General features: G+C 47.5%; 1 protein-coding gene across 15 annotated transcripts in view; it reads right to left on the bottom strand.

The window, feature by feature from the left end:
- ERI3 (ERI1 exoribonuclease family member 3) overlaps nucleotides 1-22,363 on the bottom strand; it is a 127,659-nt gene that overhangs the window by 77,445 nt on the left and 27,851 nt on the right. For 14 of the 15 annotated variants that reach the window (XR_013350443.1, XR_013350444.1, XR_013350442.1 and 11 more), the window contains 3 exons: nucleotides 16,560-16,676; nucleotides 10,043-10,102; nucleotides 5,686-5,777 (listed from right to left, as the gene is read on the bottom strand). Coding sequence is in view for 11 of the 15 variants with exons in the window: in XM_077845292.1 (XP_077701418.1) it covers nucleotides 5,686-5,777; nucleotides 10,043-10,102; nucleotides 16,560-16,676 (269 nt within the window). In the remaining 4 variants the exon portion in view is untranslated. Of the gene's footprint in view, nucleotides 1-5,685; nucleotides 5,778-10,042; nucleotides 10,103-11,088; nucleotides 11,285-16,559; nucleotides 16,677-22,363 lie in introns of those variants that run through there. The other variant, XM_077845300.1, reaches the window with a different exon arrangement.

Here is a 22,363-nt window from a genome sequence, read left to right as displayed (position 1 = left end):
CCCCATCAACTCAAGCTGCCTTCTTGGGGCTAACCCGATGCACCTCTGCTGACGAGAGGGCTCTAGGGAAGCTGAAGGGAGGGCAGAAGGTCTGTTTCTTGTTCTCTCTGGGCTTAGGCTATAGCTTGAAGGCCCAGAATTCCTATACAACCTCCAGAACACCCTCCCCACCCGCCACACACACTCAGTGTGCACTGGAAGCCAGTCTTGCCCACTGAGAAAGCCTCTTCGTGGCCAGGAAGCTGACCCATTGGCCTCCAAACTGTAAGATTGACCACAGCTGGCGGCTCGCTTTCCTAACTACTTTGTGTAGGAAATACCCACCCTCCCTACTTCAGAGGAGGAGTCCACTGTCCCCCATATCTGCCCCCATATCTGCTGTCTGGACAGGATCCAAGTACATCCTGCCACAGAACATCTCAGGCTACCCAGCACTAGGGAAGAGGTGGGCATTGGCCTGACTCAAAAACATCCTGTCAGCTACTGCCTCACTATAGTGAGCCTCTAAGGTCAGGGGATTCTATACAATACTACTCCTTTTCTCCACCTCCCCCTGAGGCCGTCTCATAGCGATCACAAGACTAAACAGGGGAACCTGGGGTCTTCTGGTAAAACAGTGTCCACATTTCCAGCATACTTCTCAGAGACTTAGAAGAAAGGCTACCCTGAACGCTGTTATTCATACAGGTGGTTTTAGGCCTAGGGACTAGGTAGGTGGTTCAGGCTGGCGGCAAACAGCACACAGCCCTACAAACTCCTCCTGTAATATCCTGAATTTGACATTCAGTTTTGCCTGTGCTTGGGATAACAATCATACATCAAAGCCTGTCCTCTATCCATCCTCGGCCCTCTCAGAATGCCCAATTCACTAAAAGAGCTGGAGACTGGGCCCTCACCTGCCCCTGCCAGCCAATCAGAAGGCTGCTCTGCAAGCTCACCACGTCCCTAGGAGGGCCAGGGCAAAATGCCTATCATCTGTACACACACCCACTCCATGTCATCCACAGTTCTCCCTGGCCCTTGTGGGAGAGCATTCATTTACCCTTCCTTCCCTACTCGGAAAGAGATGTAGCTCAGTTCCGCTTTGCTAAGCCCTATTTGGCAATGTGTCTAAACACATGCAAACTTAATTAGTTCAGGAGGGGAGCCCAAGCACTTGCAGTGACAGATAAAAGTATCGGGAAATGAGACAAGTCAGAACTGCCAGGGAGTTCTTACTCAAGCCCCTTCCCCCAGCAGGCTGCTAATCAGAAGTGATATAGCTCAGAGCTGGGACCAACTGGCACACCCATGGGCAAGGGGTAAGGCTTTCATGAGCTTAGTGACATGATGAGGTCCCCCACATGCTTCCAGACATACTATAGGATAGAGGTATCCAAAATGATACTGGAAGTGGTTTCCTTAAAACAGATCTGAGGATTCATTCATTTGTAGCTCATCAAGGAGGCTCTCAGCAGCCCCAAATCATCCCTCAATACACCCCCTGGCCAACCATGCCCCCATACCAAAATACATGTAACAGTCCAGACCTCCACCAACACCACATGGGGTACCAGCAGCCTAGGGTGTCAGAGAACGTCAGCCACTCAGTGCAAACAAAGGAAAGCGGGAAGGGCATCCCCCCTATCATCACAAAGCCATGGGCCATGAAGGGCAGAAGCAGATGGTCAGATGGCATAGTGGTTAAACACGCTGGTTCTAGAGTCAGAATGCCTAGGTTCATACGCCTGCCACAAACTGGTTGTGTTCCCTTGACAAACTTACCTCCCTGGGCTCCAGTTTCCTCATCATTTAAAAAAAAAAAAAAAAGTTATAAAAAGAATTTATTTCATAGTATTGTGGCAGAATTAAATGAGATGATGTGTAAATAAATAGCACAGCAGACTCCTGATATGATACGTAATAAGCGCTCGATACATGCTATTTTTCTTATGATATAAATGTCCCCAGAGCAATCCCAGCCCTCAGTGTTGGAAGGCACAAATCTCTGAGAAAGGCCTTCAGCCAGCTGAGGACCAAACTCCTCCACGACCCAGGCCTGTGGGCCATCTCACCCAGTACCCAACATGAAGGGAGGACCCAACACCCAGTGCTGGTGTGAGAAAATCCAGGGGCCACCTGGCATTAGCAGCATAGTTCTCCAACCCCTCACACTCAGATTGGTACAGGAAGGCCCAAGATTTCCTCTCCTGTTCCATTCTCCCTGAATCTACCTTCCATTGATCCTCTGTCATTCTTCCTGAGTACAAATACCACAAGCCCACTCCATTACTTAGCTGTCATTTATTCAACAAACATTTATTGAACAACTACTAAGTGCCAAACACTATCCAAGGTTATAATGGTGCCCACAATCTAGTAATAAGGAGAAGTAGAGGGAGGCACAATACAATCTCATGTATAAATAAGTACATGTCCAGACTGCTTTCTTCCAGCAAGATCTCTGCTGCCATGTCAAAGATGGAACCCCTCTACAGAGACATTCCCTGCCTGGGTAGGCAGAGAAGAGAAAAAACTAGAGAAAGAACACTAAATGCCATGAAGAGCTTCAAGAACCACAAGGTAAGGCAAAGAAAGGGTAGGTCAGGTAGGGGAGGCAAGCTGACCAAGCACCAAAGCCATAACAAGTGTCATGTCATTTCTTAAACAAGTTGAGAAGGAAAATTAAATCCATGCCCACTAAATTAAAACCCACCTCAGCAGGATCTGTGACTATAGCATCAAAGCCCACAGAGTATCAACTCATCTGGCTTTGACAAAAGATGGACACAAAATGTTTCTGTCGGGACCTGAGCAGATTTCTCTTCTCCAGTGGGATTTCTGCTGCCACTTCAGTTCCCATTTCTCAGTGGCTCACTAATCAGGCCCTTTCCAACAAAAGTGATGTGAAGCTGGTTGGGGGTGGGTGCTGGGAGAGAGGGGAAGGGCAGCAACGAGAAGGAGCCATGGCTCCAGGAAACTAGAGTGGGAAATGAAAATATTTGAATCCCTTAGACTTAGTTAAATCTGAAAATGGATGTCAAAATAAGAAGTAAGCCCCATACTAACAAGTTGCGGGTGTCAATTTAACACCACCCTTGTCAGGCTCCTCAGCAGCCTTTACCAGACGCATAAAAAGGTGATGGCTCTGATGAGAGCCATCTGACGAGAGGTTCCAGGAACACCGATAAGCTGTGCACTGTCACGAAGCACTACTTAGGTTTCCTCTCTGGCTGTTTTTATTTTGTTACACATTTAATTAAGAGCCTTCCCAGCAGTTATGCGGACTCCTGCTTCTAAAAGGCAGTCACAAAGCTCTCCTCCCCCCAGCTCCTGCCACCTGACATCTGCTTCCTTCCTGCATATTCTTTTTTAGAGCTTCACTGGTCTTTTCAATACAAACCCAAACCGGCTACCAAAGTCTGCCCAACCCAGCTCTTTTAGAAGCAACGTGGTCTTAGAATTCAATTCTGTGTACCTATGAGTCTACCAATTTGGGCCTCAGTTTCAAATTGTTTTGTTTTGGTTTTTTTCTATCTATAAAGGGAGATATCCCCTTCTACCAAGGAAGATAGTTGGGAGGACTGAATGAAATTTGGTACATGCTCTTTAAAATTTGGTTTTGGGGCGCTTGGGTGGCTCAGTCAGTTAAGCATCTGACTCTTGGTTTTAGCTTAGGTCGTGATCTCAGAGTTCTGGGATGGAGCCCCCATGTCAGGCTCTGCGTTCAGTGTGGAGTCCCCTTGAGATTCTCTCTCTCCCTCTGCCCCTCCCACTCATGCTCGTTCTTTAAAATAAATGAATAAAATCTTTTTTTAAAAAATTGGGGTGGGGGTTTCTTTTCCTGTATGTTTTGACCCAATCCCTTTTCTTGATTACATCATTTCTTGTGAAGCTGCAAAGCAGCCTCCAGAGCCAACAAAATCTGTCCCAGGCCTACTGAGGTGAACTGGTGCTATAGGCCAGAATGGGCCAGACCCAAAGAAGGCAGCACTCTCTGAAAATCCCCCTCTCCTCATGGAGAAACCAAATCCAAACTTAGGAGGCCTGACCAGATAGTCCCCGCGTGGATGAACAGGGAAGTTTTCATATACACACATATGGACATGCCATTCACAGTTAATGCAGAAGATTCTGAAATGTGAGTATCTGGGATACAAACACACCAAAGAGTGAAAAACACTTGGAAGAATGGAAGTCCTGGAAGGCTATCTGGAGAAACTGGGCCTCTGGACTGGGCTACATGAGCCCCAGGTGCTGGGTATCAGCCTGAACCCTGCCCACCCCAAAGAGCTTCTCTTATATGCTACAGAGCTCCACCTAAATCCCTTCTCTGAAGATTCAAGTACTCAGAGCTGCCCAAGATGCCATAAATAAGAGCAACAGCCTCCTCCTCCTCACCTTCTCCATAGAATCCTCCCCTGATTCATATCTGCTTCCAGGTCCAGCCTCTGTAATTTCCCTGACACAGGAGTGTCAGCTGGGAACACAGAGATCCTCTGGAGCTCTGGGAGTCGTGTGCGCACACCTAGAGGTATGCAGTCAACGTGTGTACACGACCTGAGGGATGTGGAAATGAGGTGTGTGTTTATGTGATCTGGACTTGTTCTTCCTCCTGTCACCTAGGGAAATGGTGTCCAAGAGCAGGCTTGACATCCACCTGAGTGCCTAACTTCACCTCAACATCCAGCATCCAAAAGGCATAAAAAAGGACCTCGTTAAGAAGACAATGCCTATTTGGTAGAAAATGTCACCTCAGAGCTACTATTCCTCACCCCCCAACAATACCCCACCTATGCACAAAAGCATGCACGCACACACACACACACACACACACCCAGAATGCTTGCGGCTGCCTTCGGTCACAAAGAACACAGAGGTATCGATTCTATCAATCCTCAGCAAACAATGCCCCCACCACCTCCACCCCACTTTAGCTCCCTGGGGGCTGTCTGAAACCAGGTATCCATGAGGATAGACAAGAGGCAAAAGTGTCAACCCAGCAGAGGAACCAGTTCTGTCTTCTATAAGCAGGGCAGGACCCGGAGACAAAGGAGAAAAAGCAGTGGGAACGAAAGAGGAACAAGGAGGCTGGGGAATTGGGTAGTTCCCTAGAAGCAGCCCTCTCTCATCCCACTATAGGGCTTGCAGTTGAATCATCAGGGCCTTGTTCCCCAGATAAAAGGGTAGGCACGGCGTAATGGTTAAGACAGGACCCTGGAGCCAGGTTGCCTGGGTTTGAATCCTAGCTCTGTGTGTTCTTGGGCAAGTTACTTAACCTCTCTGTGCTTTAATTCCCTTATCTATAAAACAGGAACAAAAGTACCAAGGTTTATTAAATGCGTTACTATTTTTAAAGCATTAAGGGTAATAAACACTAAAAAAAAAAGATCTGCTTTTAACTCTTCCCTTCCAGGGCAACAATATGTAGCCCACAACCGGAAGGGCTGTCCTAAGCAGTGAGACCTGGCAAAGGCAGGAAGGCCCCAATAATAGCAGTCCCAGTAGGGTCCTTGACTTATCTACTCCCTGCTCCAGAGGCAGAAGGTAGGGTTCCCTGCCCTCTTCTCACCTTGGCAGCCCCAAAGATCCAGGGACTCTCTGACCCAGCTGCCCTGTAGGCTTGGACATGTAAGCCTGCGAAAGGCAAGACCTGGTCCCACTGATTCCAAGCCCTGTCAGCAAAGTAGTCCTTCTTATACTCACATGACTTTCAAGTCCCAGTCGCCACAGGTGACAAAAATTGACTTGACGTTTGGATCTAAGAGGCCTTCTTTCGCCATCCACTCATCGACCCTCTGAAAAGTACACAACAAGAACAGATGAGATTTTTCCTTTTTTTTTTCTTTCCAAGTCTGTGAAGAGCCACAACAGTGAAACGCAGATAAGCTGCTTGTAATCAGAGCAGGAGAAAACTGTAATCTTATCCAGCCATGGCTCTGTTCTGGGCTCTCAGCCTTGGCTCAGGGCTATGGGAGCACTAGGAGGATGATCCCTACAGGAAGATCCACAAGCCTGAGTGAGTCGGGGGAGGGAACCTCTCCACTGCCCCACTGCCGAGCAGCCTGCTCCAGATGGGATAAGGACATATCCCAGTAAGTCGGCCCTCAAAAGCAAAGCCTAGTACAGACACAGGATGCCCTTGGCCATGAGAACAGGCTGGAAGGAGGCCCCAAGAAGGGACTCCAATCCTCAGGTTCATTCATTCACTTATTCATTTCACCCTCCCACCAAAGGTTTATTAACCAAATTTATGAATTTGGTTATTCCCCCAAATGATGGTGAAGTTTATCTTCACTGTGAGTCTAGCAGAAAAAGCTCACTTGCTGGGCTGGAACCCCATTCCACTTCAGTCGCTGAAAGCTCATAAACTGGCCCCAGACTTTATGTTTCTCCTCTCCTGGTTGAGGATTCAAATTCAAATTCGGTGGAACCTTTTGAAGGCTGAGTTCAATTTCTAGACTAAGAGATAAAACAGCTCCTAAACACACTTTAAGTATTTCTTTCCTTTCATCTCTTTGATCAGTCTTATTATTTGCACTCACATTGGAAGTACAAATACTAAACTCAGTATTTAATGAGAGAATTATCATAAAACATTCATGAAGCATTGCCTATTTTTCAGAAGATCCCAGGCATGGGGTGAGAGTACAGCAGATCACTACCACTCCACTCACACAGACGGATTAGTTTTTAAAGGCTACATGGCAAAGTAGCTAGAAATGCAGGATTGAAAGTCAGACACATCTGGGTTCTAACCTTGGCTCTTCTATATCCTGACTGTGTCACTGATGGGAAGTCATTTAAAAGTCATTTAACCTCTCTGAACTTCAGTTTCCTTCATCTATAAAATGAGGCAGGATGACTAACCTTATGGGGTTGTTTTGAGAATTAAACATAATAATGTATTAAATGGCTACCACAAAATAGACAGTAGACTGAGGAGGAGAGAAAGTCAGATCATAATACAATATAATAAATGCAGCCATGGAGAAGTGACCAGAATGCTATAGGACCAAGAGGAGGAAGCGACTAGCTCTACCTTTTACAGAGAAAGGAATTGGGAAGGAAGGCTTCACAAAGAAGACAACGGATCTAGGGACTTGGTGGTTGGGTCTGCCTGACAGGGTGGATGGAGCACAGCAAAGGATACCACAGGCAGAGACACAGGCACGGGCACAATCATTTTGTATTTGAGAAGCAATTATGTGTTTACTGTCTGCCTTCCCCACTGGACTACAAGCACCATGAAGGCAGGAACTTCTGTCTTAACTCACTGTCACAATCCCTAACCCCAGCAGTGTCTTCTCAACAGATACCTGCTGACTGACTGAAATATGAGTTAGGAGTAGTGTGACCCATGTCCAATGTGTAGAAAGGCGGGCTAGGAAATGACGTTGGGGACTAGGTGGGCCAGACTGTGAAGACTCGGGCACGTAATGGAGAGCCCACTGAAGTCCTGAGTAAGATCACTTCTAGCAGGTGGAGGCTGGCTCCCTGGGACATCTCAGAGATCCTGAAGGCCTCGTCCACGCCGAAGCAGTCTTTGAGTAGGGCCAACGATCCTAGGTCGTTCCAAGGCTACAGCTGTCCTACCTCCCAGGAGGTCAGAGCTGCTCCTCGAGCCAGATTGTGCAGAACCTCTTCATAGTCTGTACACGGGAGAATCCCCCTCAGCTCAAGAGTCTCCCCAGCAAGCTAAATTCTAGACCTTCTGCTACTGAATGGCTTGTCTCCCCAGCCACTATGGCCCACTTACACTGAAGGACATGCACACACTCACACTCATGTATCCTTTCTAACACTTAATATAAGAAAAGAAGGCAAACCTAGAGCTCCTATGTCAGCTAACCTTGCTCCAGCTCACTGGTGTTAAATCTCCAAGGTAAATGCCCCAACTGGGGGCAGTAGAGGAGGGCTCCCCAATGCCTCAAGTCCTACAAGGTGGTCTTGGAAAAGAGAGCAAGACAGGACTGTCAGGAGCCTGGTCAGCAAGACCTGGCCTTCCCCATGAGAAGCACTTAATACTCACAGAGGTCCTTGGAAGCTTAGGACCTACGCCATTCACTCATTCAATAGATATTTAGTGAAAACCTTGTACTATGAGCCTGTCCAGGAAAGTGATACTACATTTGGAATAAAGCCTGTCCTTTTCCTTTCCTACTCTGCTTATATGGATAAACAGTTGGAGGAATCACCAAGACAACCCCTAACCAGCTGGGTTAGCCCTCCCAGCTACGTCTAGCATGGGTCCTACCTGGACTAAATGAGTCAGGCAAAAATCCAGCTGGCCACCTGCTCAAGGCCTTGGTTAGAACAAGAATTCAGCTTTTTTAGATGTATGACCAACTCAGGGTTAATAGGACAAAGCAGAGCCCATTCTGGTCTCCTCGCCAGACTCCCTATTCAGGCTGATGCCAGGAACCTTCCCTCTTCACCCACAAAGTATGCTGAAATAGTAGACAGTAGCTTCATGGATAAGAGTCAGAATCCCTGGAGCATCCTGCTCCAGTCTGGCCTGAGGTTAGCAGGAGAAAGCCTCCTCAAGACCATCGCTCCCTCTCAACCAATACCACTGAGGAGAAAAAAAAAAAAAAAAAAATCCCATAACCTCAAAAGCTCTGGTTCAGTGCTGACCTACAGCAAGCATCTTCCTCTTAGGATCCTGGCCAGAGACATTCCAGGGAATAGTTGCCTGCTATGTGGCCTCCCTCAGGGGCTAGGCCCTGCCTGGGCCATAGGAAACAATGAGTCCCCTCTTTCTCCATGAGTCTAGTCTTACAGGGAGCAGTCAATGTGGAGGAGACCCCTCAATAATAGGAGTGAATTTCCCCTCAAAAAAAGAGGGTCAGTAAGACTGGGAGACACCTCAGAGCTCATCTTCTCTTCTTCCAACCTATTGCAGGTACCCTAACACTAACCCTACCCAGAATTTGACCAGTCACAGAACCTAGGGAGCATACCTGCCACTGGGTGAGCTTAAACCCGACTCCATCCTGGGAAACCCCAGGAAATTCAGTCTGCATTTCTCTCTCCCATGGGACAGGGTCTCTTGGCTATACAGAGACCTTCCTCCCTCCCCCTGCCACCACCCAACCTCCTCTAGGCTGAATACCAGCAATGCAGATGTGTCCTGCTATCCCCCCCATACTCTGCTTTCTCCTGTGCTTTGATAGGAACTGAGCTTTGGGTTTACTAGTCTTAAAGATAAATAAAGCACCTAATGAGATCCACAGGCTTTTTTCTCTTCTCCCCTCCCCCTAGAGAGGAGGGAGGGAGAGAGGGATCCTCTCCCTCAATGCAAACCCCCAGGCCAGAAGCGGTGGGAGCCAAGCTGAGGCCAAGCGCAGCCCATCCTTATTCCCTCAGGCTGGAGCATAAGCAGCAGCATCTTAACCTTTTCCAGCTCCCTGAGGAGAACATCCTAGAAGTGTGGTCTCTGCCAAGGGTTCTAAAGCCTTTAATTTGATTTCCTTCACATGGGCAATTGTTGTAATTATTCTGATTAGGAATCATTACCCAGTGCAGCCTCTGCACCCCTGACAGACACAATGCATCCAGCGGCAAGCTGCAGTGGGGCAGGCGGGCCCAACCGCACCTCCTGGAGGAGCTGACAGCAAACAAAAGCCATCGATGGGGAGTTCTGGGTGAGTTAATGAAGTGCTCACATGCCACAGGAAGCCAACACTAAAGCTAAACAAAAACACCTTCGGTCCCCAGGGCTAGTTCTGCAGTGCCATAGCTCAGCTCCCCTCCTTCCAACAAGCCCAGCACAGGCTGCCTGGGCTGCCCAGCAGAGGGCCAGGGGCCAGGAGGGGGTGGGGGCCTGTGTGGAACTCGGGGCAGCACTCGGACATCTTGCCAGTAACCCTGACGGGAACAGCTGGAGATGACAGATCAATGGTTCGATACTCTCAACAGCATGTCACTGATGTGACAGCAAATGTTATTCTAATCAAGCCATAATCATAGTCAAATTACACGGCTACATTCTCAGGAGGGGAGGGAGAGAAAGGCAGCAGGAAAGGGTCAGAGGTCAGGAATTAAAGGTCACTCAACTTACCTCCAGCACTTGCTGCAGGCTTGGCTGACCATCCACCATGGCTTGAATAATCCCGGTGAGCTGAAAGGAAAGAGAAACAGCCAATAGGTGGAACAGCAGGGTGCAGAGTCTCAAAGCCGGACTGGATCCTTTCCTTTTTCATTCTACGAAAGGCCCTGGCCTGCACTGCTTTCAGCTCAGAACTTGCCAGAAGCCTTGGGAATGAAGTCCCAGGACACAGGGTGAACTTTCCCCACAATATCCTGCCCTGAGAGGGAGAAACACATCTATATGCTGACTGCAGGGTGTGTTTCATACCTATTTCAGCTTTCATTTTGGGAGGGAAAAAAAAGATGTTATGTGTCTTGTATTCAATAGGCTCAACAAATCCCTACAAATTAGAATCTAAAGTTTACCTCCAAGCTTCACAGAAGTTCCTGTAGAACTTAGGGCAGCCACATTTGGATTCAAGTCCACCCCTTCTCTGGGTCTCAATGTCCAGCATTTCCTCCTCTAACATCGGTGAAGAACCAGGGGAGCCCCACAGGCATCCACCCTTTACCCTGAATACCTGGGCCCTCAATACCAACTAGGTAAGCAAGAAATAGGATCCTTTAACTGATGGGGAAACTCAGACGAAAGACCTAATAAAGGAACCTGGTCTACAGAACAACTGACTCAGGCTGCTCCACCCAGGTCAGGCCTAGGTTCAAACAAGCTTGTTACTTTGCTCTGCTTTGTTTTGATTTGAAGTGAAAATATCCCTCGAACACAGACAAAGACAAACTGCCTCAGGGATCTGAGGCAGGAGGCCCCTAGCCACAGACCTGGACCCAGCTGGAAATCACCATGTCCAATGTGCCCCTGGCTACCTCTACACAGAGTAAGATCTCAGGCTTGCTGGGGAATTTCTTCTTTTTTTTTTTAAGTGTTGGGGGGGGGGATTAAACTCCAATTAAACTATAATTACATTTAATGAATATCAAATACCCAACTCACAGGAACTGCTGGCTCTAAGAGGGAAGGTTATTTTCTCATAGCGACTTACATGGAATGGTAATACACACCTTTTAGGGAAGATATTTTCATTTTAAGAACGCTGAGTTCCTCTAGGTGGGTTTCTGTAGTTCATCAAGTCATTATTAGGTGGTATTTTAAGGAAGTGTAAGGACACAGCCACTCTATTTTATATTCCAGAAACTGTTTTTATATTAATCTGTATTTTAATTGGGTAACAGCTGCTGCCTACAGACTTCCCATGGTCTAAAAGGAAAATAAATTAGAAAGATTAACTACACTGTTGTTTCGCAAGGCTTTAACCCACAGCATGCCCACCCGGCTGGCACCTCCACACCCTTTCTTTGCTTGGGAGACCAAAGAACTGCCCAGCAGAGGGAGGGCCTGAGCCAAAGAGAAGAAAAGTTGGTCCACTGAGGGCTAGGGGTGGGGCTGGCAGATGAGGGGTGAGAAAGAGCTCTGGGTCAGCGGCTTTAATCTTGGAGTGCTAAGACTTCTCCTTTTATTTAGTCAACAGCTATTCATTGCCAGCCTACAATGTGCTGGGCCCCATTCCAGAAATTAGGGATCCAGTCGTAAGGAAAAACATGAAATCCCTGCCTCATGGAATCTGCGTTCTACTTGGCAGCCCCTCTATGCCCAGCCCAGCCAGCACCCAAAGCCTGTACACCTTCCAGAGCCCCACACTGAGCAGGCGGTGTCATAGCACAGCAGTGCCTGTGTTTTGTCTCAGGCACTTAGGGGCTAGAGTCCAGAGTAAGCTGTGGCTGACTCCAGGTGAACACCCAGATGACTGACTAGCACCCTTGTACCCACCACTGCCCTTCCTGGCCCTCCTCCTCTCCTGCTTAGTTCTTCCAGGGCCAAGCCATATCCCTAAGCTTACAGCTAGGGTTTAGGGTCAGGACTATCCTGGAAAACCTACAGCCACTCTTACGTAGAAAGCTCTGGGGTCTGTGTGCCAGTCTCACATCTAGTCTGAGTCTTGTGGGGCAAGGTTAGGTCTACCACTTCTCGACTCCTACACCAAGCAAGAGTCACTCGGATGAGCTGAACACTGAAGGACTTCCAGAAAGGCTCACTCACAGAAGAAACCAAAGGCACCCTTGCCAAGAGAGCCCCCTCCTTGGAGATGGGCCTTAGGTCAGCATCTGTGTATCCCACAAGCACCTGTTCTGGGCCCCAGGAAAATCACTAATGTGGGGAAAGAAAGTCACTGCCCTAAAAAGGAAAACTAGGGCTCTGCTCTGCAGTCTCTCACTACAGACGAGGCCTGCTTCTTCCACCCAGGTGGTAGGTGGTAGGGCTCCAGGGGCCTGGGGCTTTCTCACATTCCTGTCCACTGGTCAGCAATCCTAGAATTATTGGCCTGGAGGAGCCTCTCCAAGCCCAAGCCTCTCTCTCCATGCTTTCTAGACCACCTGCGGTTCAGCAAGACATGGCTTACAGCTGAGCTCCTAGAGGGCTTGAACTCAATCGCCAGAGACACAGGGGCTTGAACTATTGGTTCAGCTAGAGGCGCTCTTCCAGGGGGAGGCCTTACTTCCCCATATGAATCCTTCCAGAGGATGGACTACATCTTGCTGGCTCTTCCAAGGCACTAGATGAATAGAGTGTGAAATTAAGAAATGAGTCCCTGGGGCAGCCCTGGTGGCTCAGCAGTTTAGCGCCGCCTTCAGCCCAGGGTGTGATCCTAGAGACCCGGGATCAAGTCCCATGTTGGGCTCCCGGCATGGAGCCTGCTTCTCCCTCTGCCTGTGTCTCTGCCTCTCTCTGTGTGTGTCTCTCATGAATAAATTAAAAAAAAAAAAAATCTTTAAAAAAGAAAAAAAAAGAATGAGTCCTTTTACCTGGTACTGACAACTTATAAGATGTCTCTAAGACTTACACAAGAAGCCATGAAAGAGACAGCCAATTAAAAAACATATATACTGGAAAGTTCTACCTTAGGCATAACTTAAATCCTTCATGCTGCAGTTTAAACCCAATCCCACTTGGGTTAATATATATTTGTAAAAAGCTTTCACATCCTCACAATGAAAGGTACTAGAGCAAAGCCAAGTATTATTAAGCTGAGAACCAGGGCTCACAGGCTAAACAGAGCTCAAAGACCTTAACCACTTAAAGCTGGAGAGGTGAGAGGAAGAATTAATGTGTGCTCTGTGGCTCCTTTCACCGAGGGATTACAGATTAACTCCCGCTTCTCCAGACTCGGAAACCACAAGGCGAGAGGCTTTTGACCCGGACTGATAACATGACTGGTTACTGAGATACCCTGCCCACACAAGGGCTTTGTCCAGGGACGAGCTGGCTTCATCATAAACACTAGCAACTACAGGAAGCAGCCCAGGACACTCAATGCCAATAGCATGTCAGCATCCAGCGCTTTCTCCTTTCACAGTTTATCTCCAACACAATCGTATTCTGACACCAAGACAGTTTGTTGATTACATAAGCACTTGTCTCTGTTGTGCAATCTGATAATCAGACCCACTCTTTCTCCTCAGACAAAGAGACCAATATAAATCTCACCCTTTATAAGTACAGGTGCAAGACAAAGCCCTTTACTGGCATTTAGCAAAATTGGTAAATTTTTTTTCCTAGTTTTTTTCAAGACAGTGACAACAACAACAAAAAAAGACTACACATGGTCAGGGACTGTGCAGCAGCCCAGCTGCTACAGGCAGAGATCTGATGGGTTGGAGTAGACTCTAGAGGTGGTAGGGAAAGGGCTTGGAAGGGATGAAACTTATCCCATCCCGTCTCTGTCAGAAACGAGTCTCCAGGCAGACTGTCAACTGGAACTAAGAGAGATCTCAAGAAGGCTAACAACATGTCCATTACACAGAGCGGTAAGAGTGTCTGTATGTGGGCTGCAGACACAGAATCCCTCTTCTTGCTGCCCAGAACTGAGCCTGTCTCTCCCCCCACAATCATGTGCTTATATAGGTACTCAGGTGTCCTGTGTGTGCACAGAGGTGCACGTGCGTGCATGCATACACACGCACACAGGCCAGGGTTCTTAAGAACTGCTTGTGCACAACAGAAAATTCTACTAGAGGAGCTGCTTAGGCACAACCCAGAGGTTTTGGGTTGTTCCTCACACCAGGGAAAGATTCTCTCTAACTATGATGATCTCTATCTCTACCCCAAAGGCAGCTACTGCCACACTGAACAAGGTCCCACCTCTGTGGGGACCACAGGCCCCCATCCTGTGTCCATGCCTCTCTTGACATTACAACTCCATCTGATATGGAGACAGGATAATATTTAGATGATCTGAGAAGAGTTCACTTACTCAAAAGAACGTGTCAGCAGGACAGTTACTTGGGGGCGGGGCAGGGGTAGGGCAGTGGGCAACAAGGTATTGTTGGATACTCTTTGACAATACTCATTCATTTAAGGAACACGTCTTAAGCATTTACTTGACACCAGGCCCTAATGATGGGCCAGAGATGGATCAGATCTAGTTTCTGCCCTGAAGGAACTCACAGTCTAGTGAGAAGACATGTAAATAAATACAGTATAATGCATTTGATCAGTGCTTTGGGTGGTGGGACCAGCCAGGGGCTCAGGGAAAGCTCCTCCGAGAAGGTGACCCTGAGCAAGTCCTAGAGGACAAGCAGGGGTGGGGGAGGAGAGTGGGAGTAGCATCTAGGCAAGAGTATCATGTGCAAAGGCAGACTGGGAGGGGGCAACCTTAGGTGAGGGAAGTGACGGGGCATGAAGCAGGGAGATGTGAGGCTGGACAAAAAGGCAGGGAGAGTTGGGGGCTCTGGAAGCCTGAGGTGAAACAGCACCCTAGGTGCCACAGTTACATCTTCACTTTCAGATAAGGCTTCAGGACAACAGTCCCAACCCCACCATGCCGCCTGCCCTCCAAATTATGTATGTGTTCCTGGAGTGAAACTTTCCAGAAAAAAGAAATATAGCTCTCATCACAGTCTCACAATCTCTCCTCCCCTCTCCCAGAGCAGCAGCAACAGCAGCCCTGACCTCAAAAAGATCCCTTTTCCCCAATACTCTCAAGCATCACCCCTGCCCGGGGCTGAGTTCCATCCCTAAATAGCTACTAGCAACCTTTCCCAAACGCAGCTTAGCTGCAGCTGGAGCCCCCAGGAGGGGAATCCGCTCACAAAGAGGAAGAGAAGCACAAGAGGATACTCCATTTTCAGTCCAGTGGAAGCTCAGGTAACTGGCTGGCTTAAGTTAGGAAAGTCTTCCCTTTCCACAAGGCGATTTTCACCTTTAAAGTGGTGATTTTTTTTCCCACAAGGGGCAAAAAGAGCAGATCAGCGCCCCCTGGTGGTACAGGTGATGTCCAGGGGCAAGGGGGGGAAAAGGGTAGATCCCAGAGGGAGCAGGAATCTCAACATTAGTGGGAACAATGAAGGGGGTGAGAGACTACACACCTTGGCAGATGGATTCCTGCACCTAAAGGCCTGTGTGGGTTGGGTGGCAAACACTGGCATCAAGCTCAGGAGTGACCCCTGAAACTTTGTATCTGAGCTTAAGGCAGCCTCAGAGCCCACGGGGCCCTCCCACCAGTGGCAGGCAGGCAGGCATTCCCCACGCCAAGACAATCTTTTTGGGATCATTCAAGAACTTCTCCCTCATGTTTCACTCATATGCAGAAAGATCTCTAAATGACAGCACGAAGTCTCAAATGTACTCTAGCCCCAAATTCTTAAAAACATTCCAGAAACACTCACGTTTTCCCATGACTTCTACTACCACACATACTTGGTCTATGATTCCACCACAGCCTGTGGCTACCAGAGTACCTAGCATGATAGGTCATGGGGGAAGGCAGTTACAGAGGGTCTCAAGAGTAAGACCTCTTCAGGGGCACCTCCTTGCTTCCATTAGCTCTTCTGAGCCCCCTAGCAAGCATCAAGATCTCAGCTCAATTTCACAATCCGCAAAATGGGGCCAATACTAACCTGCTGGCTGGCCAAGTACAACACCTGCACAGGATAAGGATAAGGACGTTTCAGCCTCATACCCCACTTGGCCTGCCCTCTCTTTCTTCAACGATGGAGCTGTGCTTCCTACAAACTCAATCAATGCTTCACGCAGGGCCACTTTGCTCAAGGACAGGAAAACCTCACCAGAAGCTGAGAGCCCGAACATAACCTGTCCTTCCAAGAAGCTGCAATCTTCACCTCTCATCAGGAGGCCCCAAGGGAAATGGAACTGAAAAGAAGCTGACTCCCAGAACCACCACCCTGCAGTGGTGCACCACTCCAAGTGCCTGGTCACCAGGAGGGGGAGGGACTATAAGGAAGGGAAAACACTGGGAAAGCTGGGACAGATTGTGCTATTTCTCCTTGGGTCCCCAGTGACCACAGTGGTGCAAGAGGAGTGACAGACTTTGTAAAAGGCCAACTGCTGGGTCCAGTGCACACCTGCTGTAACCACTAGGAGGACTAAAGCTGTCCCAAAGTGGCATGTATGGTGCACCAGTGACCCAAAGGCTCCTTTTCCAGCAGCCCGTGCTGCCCAGCTCCAGGGCCCTTACCTCTGTACAGAAGGGAGTAAGCTGTGGATGGACTACGGGCTGGACATACATGTGAAAGGTAGACTCAATCTCCATGGTCCGGCCATTTAGCTTCAGGATGGGGAACTCGATGATTTCCTGGAATGGCAAAGACAAAGAAAAAGAATACGATTTTTTCTAGCCAACCATTTCAAGTAACTCAGAGTCAAGAATGACACAGTGTTTTGGACTCATTAGCTCCTGCCAAGCCAGACCCAAGACTGAGTAAGATGGTGCCAGCTTAGCTCTAACCCTAACCTTCCCGCTGTTACTACCCTCACAGGTGACAGGACTAGATCCCCACCATCTCTGGAAAGGAGAAAGAAGACAGTAGTACAAGCTGCCCCAGTTACCCCAACTGGTTCTCTGCCAGAAGCCTTCACTGGAGCCCATAAAAGTAGCCCCGCCCCTTCCCCTTGCTCAGCCTTCTGCCCTGAATGGCCTGGATCTCCAGTCACCTAGACAACCAGCCATAAGACCAATCAGAGCCTTCTGCATTGAAAGTTTAAGCAGAACCGATGAGTTTCTTCATTCATTTTCAAAAAAAAAAAAAAAAAAAAAAAAAGGATAAATAATAAATAAAGCCAAAGGGGATACTAAAGAGAAGAAGCAAAATGAGTAAGAGTAATAGGAGCTAGTGCCTCCACCTTTCTTTCAGGCAGTACACCCTCCCCCAGGCTGCTCCCCCCAATCACTTAGCCAGCCCTTCCCAGTCCACTGGAACGTAATGGAAGAGAAGGAGGAGGAGTGACAATTTGTTTGGTGTCTCTAAGATTAATTTGTCTCCGTTATTTAATAGAGATGCACAGCACCAAGGTCCTGGTGTGCAAACAGGCTTGCAGAACGCTGGCTGTGCAGTATGCCTCCTACATCGCTCCTGGGAAGGGAGGAATGCACCAGAGGGGGGAGAGGGAGAGGGCAGGAGAGCACACACGCACCAGAGAGAAAAGGGAAAGCGAGGAGAGAGAATAAAAAAAATTATTGCTTTTTAATATTCAAAAACAGTTTGCAAAATTTAATCAAAGCAGAGGAAAAGCTAACATTTTTACCACTTTGACATTTTTATTAGCGCTTTCATAAATTTTTAAAACATGAATGGAATTAGTTTACAACACAAAAAAACTGCCCTGAAAACATCTGGAAGAGACAAATAGGAAATAATAAAAAAAATAAATAAAAGCAAAATCCTCCGAGTAAAATTAGCATGTGGAAAAGGCTTCCACTGCAGAGAGAGAAGGGGGGCTTTGCCCACTCTGTGGCCCCAGCAGTCAGCTCCAGTAGCATCCCTACCCCAGGTCCCCAGGTCTGGAAGGGACCTTTCTAGTACCACTAAAATCAAGGCAAACTGGTTCTCTCCAGGGACAGCCTGGAGAAACAGCACAGAAGCTGTTGACACCTGACCACGTGCAGGATGTGGACGAGTGGGAAGACAGGAGAAACAGCCAATGTCCTTGACATCCCAGGGCAGCCAGGTAGCCCCTCCCTCAAACACACCTATGAATGACTATCGGGCTTGTTTTTAAAGCATCTGTTTTTATCCAACACATTAAAGCAAGATGGAAGACCAAATCAAGGCAGAAAAATCCAAAGGTTCTGGTTGCATGGTCTCCCCAGCTGATTCCCCAAAATGGGGAAGCTGACAGGAGCCCCCAGAGATAGGAAGGGTAACAAGGCTGAGCCAGAGGGGGCATGGCAAGGAGGCCCCAGCTTTGATTAGAGTAGGTGATACGTTTCCTTGCAACTTGAAGGGGGGGCTTATCCCCCAATTCCCTGGGCCCCTCTCACTCCTCACAAAGCACTCCTTAGCAGACCTGATGGACAATTTTGTGCTGAAAAATAAAATGGAGGCACATATGCATGCATGCACACGTGCACACACACACGATAGATAGATTAGATAGATAGATAGATAGATAGATAGATAGATAGATAGATAGATAGATAGATATCGGGCCCCCTGAAAAACCAGATATCCAAGATTTCCAAACACTAACTCTGAAGTGGGAATCATCTGACACCCGAATTTATGATATATCTTGCTTCTCCCACTATGTAAAAGCAGCACTTCCCCAATAGGAGCTCCACTGGCTGGTGAGTTTGGCTGCCCTGGTGTCTAAAGAACAAATACAGCCAGTTCTCACTAACAATGTTAGCTGGGCCCACAATGAAATTTAACCTGTGACACAACTGTACTTTTCATTTAAACTTTCATTTGGAGAGAAGCAGTGTTTGGAGACCTGCAGTTTGTCCTGCTAATAAAGACAAGTGTTGGGACCTTTAAGGATGCCATTCATCTCTGGCTTTTATTAAATTCAATTTTCTTAAGCCCATGATACATTATGAAATTAGGAGTTGACATTCCTCTGGAAACAAAAATATCTATCAAACATAAATAGAAAAAAAACCCTCTATTACCAAGAATTTATGGCTTAAAGTTGATCTCTTTCCACTTTTTTACAAGCACATGGTTTGTTTTAGATATCTAAATGTTATTATAGACCTAGAATTTCATTAGTATTTATTATAAAATAGTAAGCGCTTCAGCTCCTGCTCTGACCAGCACCAAGTTGGCATCCCCAGTAGATTCTCTGAAAACCTGGCCTTTGGGTTTCCCCACTGCAGCTTGCTCTTCAAGCTCTCTTGCTGCTGGCTTCCTCACCCCTAGTGAAATGGAGCTAATCTGTGCTCACCCTCAGTTGTACCCTCCCAGAGAGGAAGAATAAGGCAGTCTCAGCTCTAAGCACAAAGAAGGGGAGATCCCTGAAAGGCATGGGCGTCAAGGACACAACGGACTGGACCTATGATAAACATACCTCTCCAGAGTCACTAGTCCATCAGCCACACCTCCTCAAGACCAAGAAGAGGGACTTTCAAGAGCCAATCTTAGAACATGACTCTGCATGGGCCCTTTCTCAGCACCATCAGCAGCTGTTGTAACAATGGCCCTGCACACTGGCAGACTCATTTAAGCCAATGAGGTGCCAAAGAGGAGCTTCTGACAGAAGACCCCCCTGGGGAGTCAGAGCAGAAAGGATCTCACTTAGGTACTTCTTATCTTCCCATATTACCCAACCAAGCCCAGAACCTCAAAATACTGGCCTCAACAGCCCTCTCCCTCATGGGAAAGGAACCCTAATCTCTACCAAGTTGGCAGGATTCTGCAGCCAGTGCAACTGCAGGAGGCCAAACACTTCAGCAGTTTTCAGTTCATGAGGATCAGAATGGTAACAACAAAGTTACAGGGCGATCACATTAATTCCAACCAGGAGCTTGGGAAGCTGTGCCTCCCTGCTATCTTCTAGAGGATTACTCCGATAATGAAACTGTTATTCCTGCCCCTCCTCTTTTTCCCTCTCTATCTCCTAATTCCCCTGGGAAGAAGTTTTTAGTAGTTGAGTGTCTACCTCTGCGGAGGTAGCACCAGGAAGGAAAGAAGAACCACTGTATGTTCACCAGCTCTCTCTTGCTCCCCTAAGAGCAGTTTCACAATTCCTTACATCCGTACGTCATTTGCATTCAATTAAACTGCCTGAGTAGCGTCTACTGGGTGCAGGGCACTGTACCAGCGTTGGAGTGGGATTTAGAGAGAAGATGTAGCCTCTGCTTTGGAGAAGTGCACAGACTAGTGAGCAGAGAAGATACTGAACAAATAATGATGCACTATGATAAATATCTTAGTGGGGGGACATACTGAGTGTTAGGACTTTCAACTTACAGTGTGCTTGCAAATACATTTTCTTATCTTACCCTTATTAATCGTGGAAGATAGGTCATATCAGCAGCAGCAGCAGCTCATAAACCAATGCTATTAAGCGCCTAATATCTACCAGGCAGGGGCTGGGTATAGACACATAGACAAATACAATGAGATATGGCTCCTCTGTCTAAGGTGCTTGGAGTCTGGGCAAAAGGTAAAGAAGAGCTGGCCCGACACCCTCAGGGACACATGGAAAATGGAATCATTTCATTCCTTCATTTGTTCTTTACCACATGGCTGGCAGACTGCTAAATGCTTAACAGGAATGACCTCATTGAAGCTTCCTAACAACCAACAACTCAGGAGGTGGGAATCGCCAGGATCCTTATTTTACAGATAAACTAAGGCCCAAGAAGAAGTGGTAACTTGCTTGAGGGGCAGAGCTGGGACTCCAAATGTGGAAATGAGATTTAAAGAGAACAAAATTCGCAGTTTTCAAAATCTGACGGGTCAAGAGCTGATTCTTCCAGCCTGAAAGGGTGTCCTTAGGAAGCTCGGTCTGCTGTCTCCTAGCAAGAGAGGCTGCTCTCAGTTACAGGAGCCCTGAATGTGGCCTACCCAAGCAGAAAGTCTTGGAAGCCCACTGCTGCAGAGGCTCCACTGCAACTGTGGTGACACAGATGGCGCTATGCTCTGAGCTCAGGGAGGGTGAGAACCAGGAGCCTTCGGTTTGCATCTTCAGCACCCAGCTGTCCTTGTTCTCTCCCTGTCTAGTGAGTAACATCTGAAGGGGCCAATAAATGGAAAGATGGAAGCCAAGTACATGGCTCTAACAGAAACATCTCTGCTTTTGCAGAGCTATCCACAAGACCAGGGAGGCAAAGTGATCTACTGAAGGTGAAAAACAGGGTATATAGATGGTGGTGGAGCCAGGATTCAAACCCAGACACAAAACACCCTAAAGCACTTTTGTCTCTCATCTTTAAGTGGCTTCTCATCCTCCCTCCACAACTGCTACAAACCACAAACATCCCAGTTTTCTGTCTGTCCAGACCAAGGTTTTCTGGAACACAGAAATTTCAGAGGTAAAACTGGGACAGTTGGTCACCCTACACTGTCCACAGCTACCTATACTAGTAGGTTGTTCAAGGACAGAGCACAATAGTCAGAAAAAGCTGGTCTACTGGTGGTGGATGGGAACTAGCCACAACTTGACAACTGAAGACAAAAGCCTCAGAACTTGGATCTCTCAAAGTATACAGGGTTCCAAACCTACTGCGTCTGTTGTCTCCCTCAATAAAGTGCCAGCAGCAAGCCTTAATTTGTTTTTTAAGGTGAAGGTAGCAGATAAAAAGGACGCACCACATAAACATTCTTTTACGTTTTTAAGAGAGCAGAGGTAAAAGTTGGAGCAAAGGTTTTAGACACAGTTGCTTTCTAGTTGCTCAATAAGGAATACTAGAGATTGTCTTGATTAACTGAGGACAAAAGTGTAATAGCATCGCAAGTGAAATTTCACACCTACAATCAGTAGATTACAAGAAATAAACGTGTAGGTTGCTTTCAGGGTATTCAAACTCCCTTCAACTAAAGTGTCTTCAGTGATAAGATTATATTTGAAGATAGAACAACAACAAAAGGATTTTAAGCAGAAGGGACTTAGGTTAGACTGCTGGAATTTCTTGACAATGGGACAGAAGGCTTAATAGTGTCGTGTTCTTACAGACCTTTTCTCCAAAGAACAGATTCTCCTTTGCCTGAGCTGATGGTTCTATGGTCCTGTCTGAAATAAGGAATCAGCAAATCATTTTTCACAGCTTCCTCCTCTCAAGCTAGGAACTGGCATTCCTACAATTTAGAGATGGTAACAACTAATCTATCCCTTCCCTCCATCCCTCTGAAAAAAATTCCAAAACGTGTACACCCCTACACAGACTTGATAGATCCAAAAGTGACATCACACAAGGTAGAAAAGGCAGTACATGGCAAAAACATGAGTTTTATGCAAATACTTGGTTTTTGGCTACCAATCCCATGCAAAGGACGGCCCTTCCTCAAGGGATCAAGGAGCCTCCTGGCCACAGGGAAG

Source organism: Canis aureus, chromosome 13 (assembly GCF_053574225.1).
Source record: "Canis aureus isolate CA01 chromosome 13, VMU_Caureus_v.1.0, whole genome shotgun sequence".
Lineage (NCBI taxonomy): Eukaryota > Metazoa > Chordata > Mammalia > Carnivora > Canidae > Canis > Canis aureus.
Note: the sequence above shows the minus strand (reverse complement) of the source record. Positions and strands in the feature narration are given on the sequence as shown.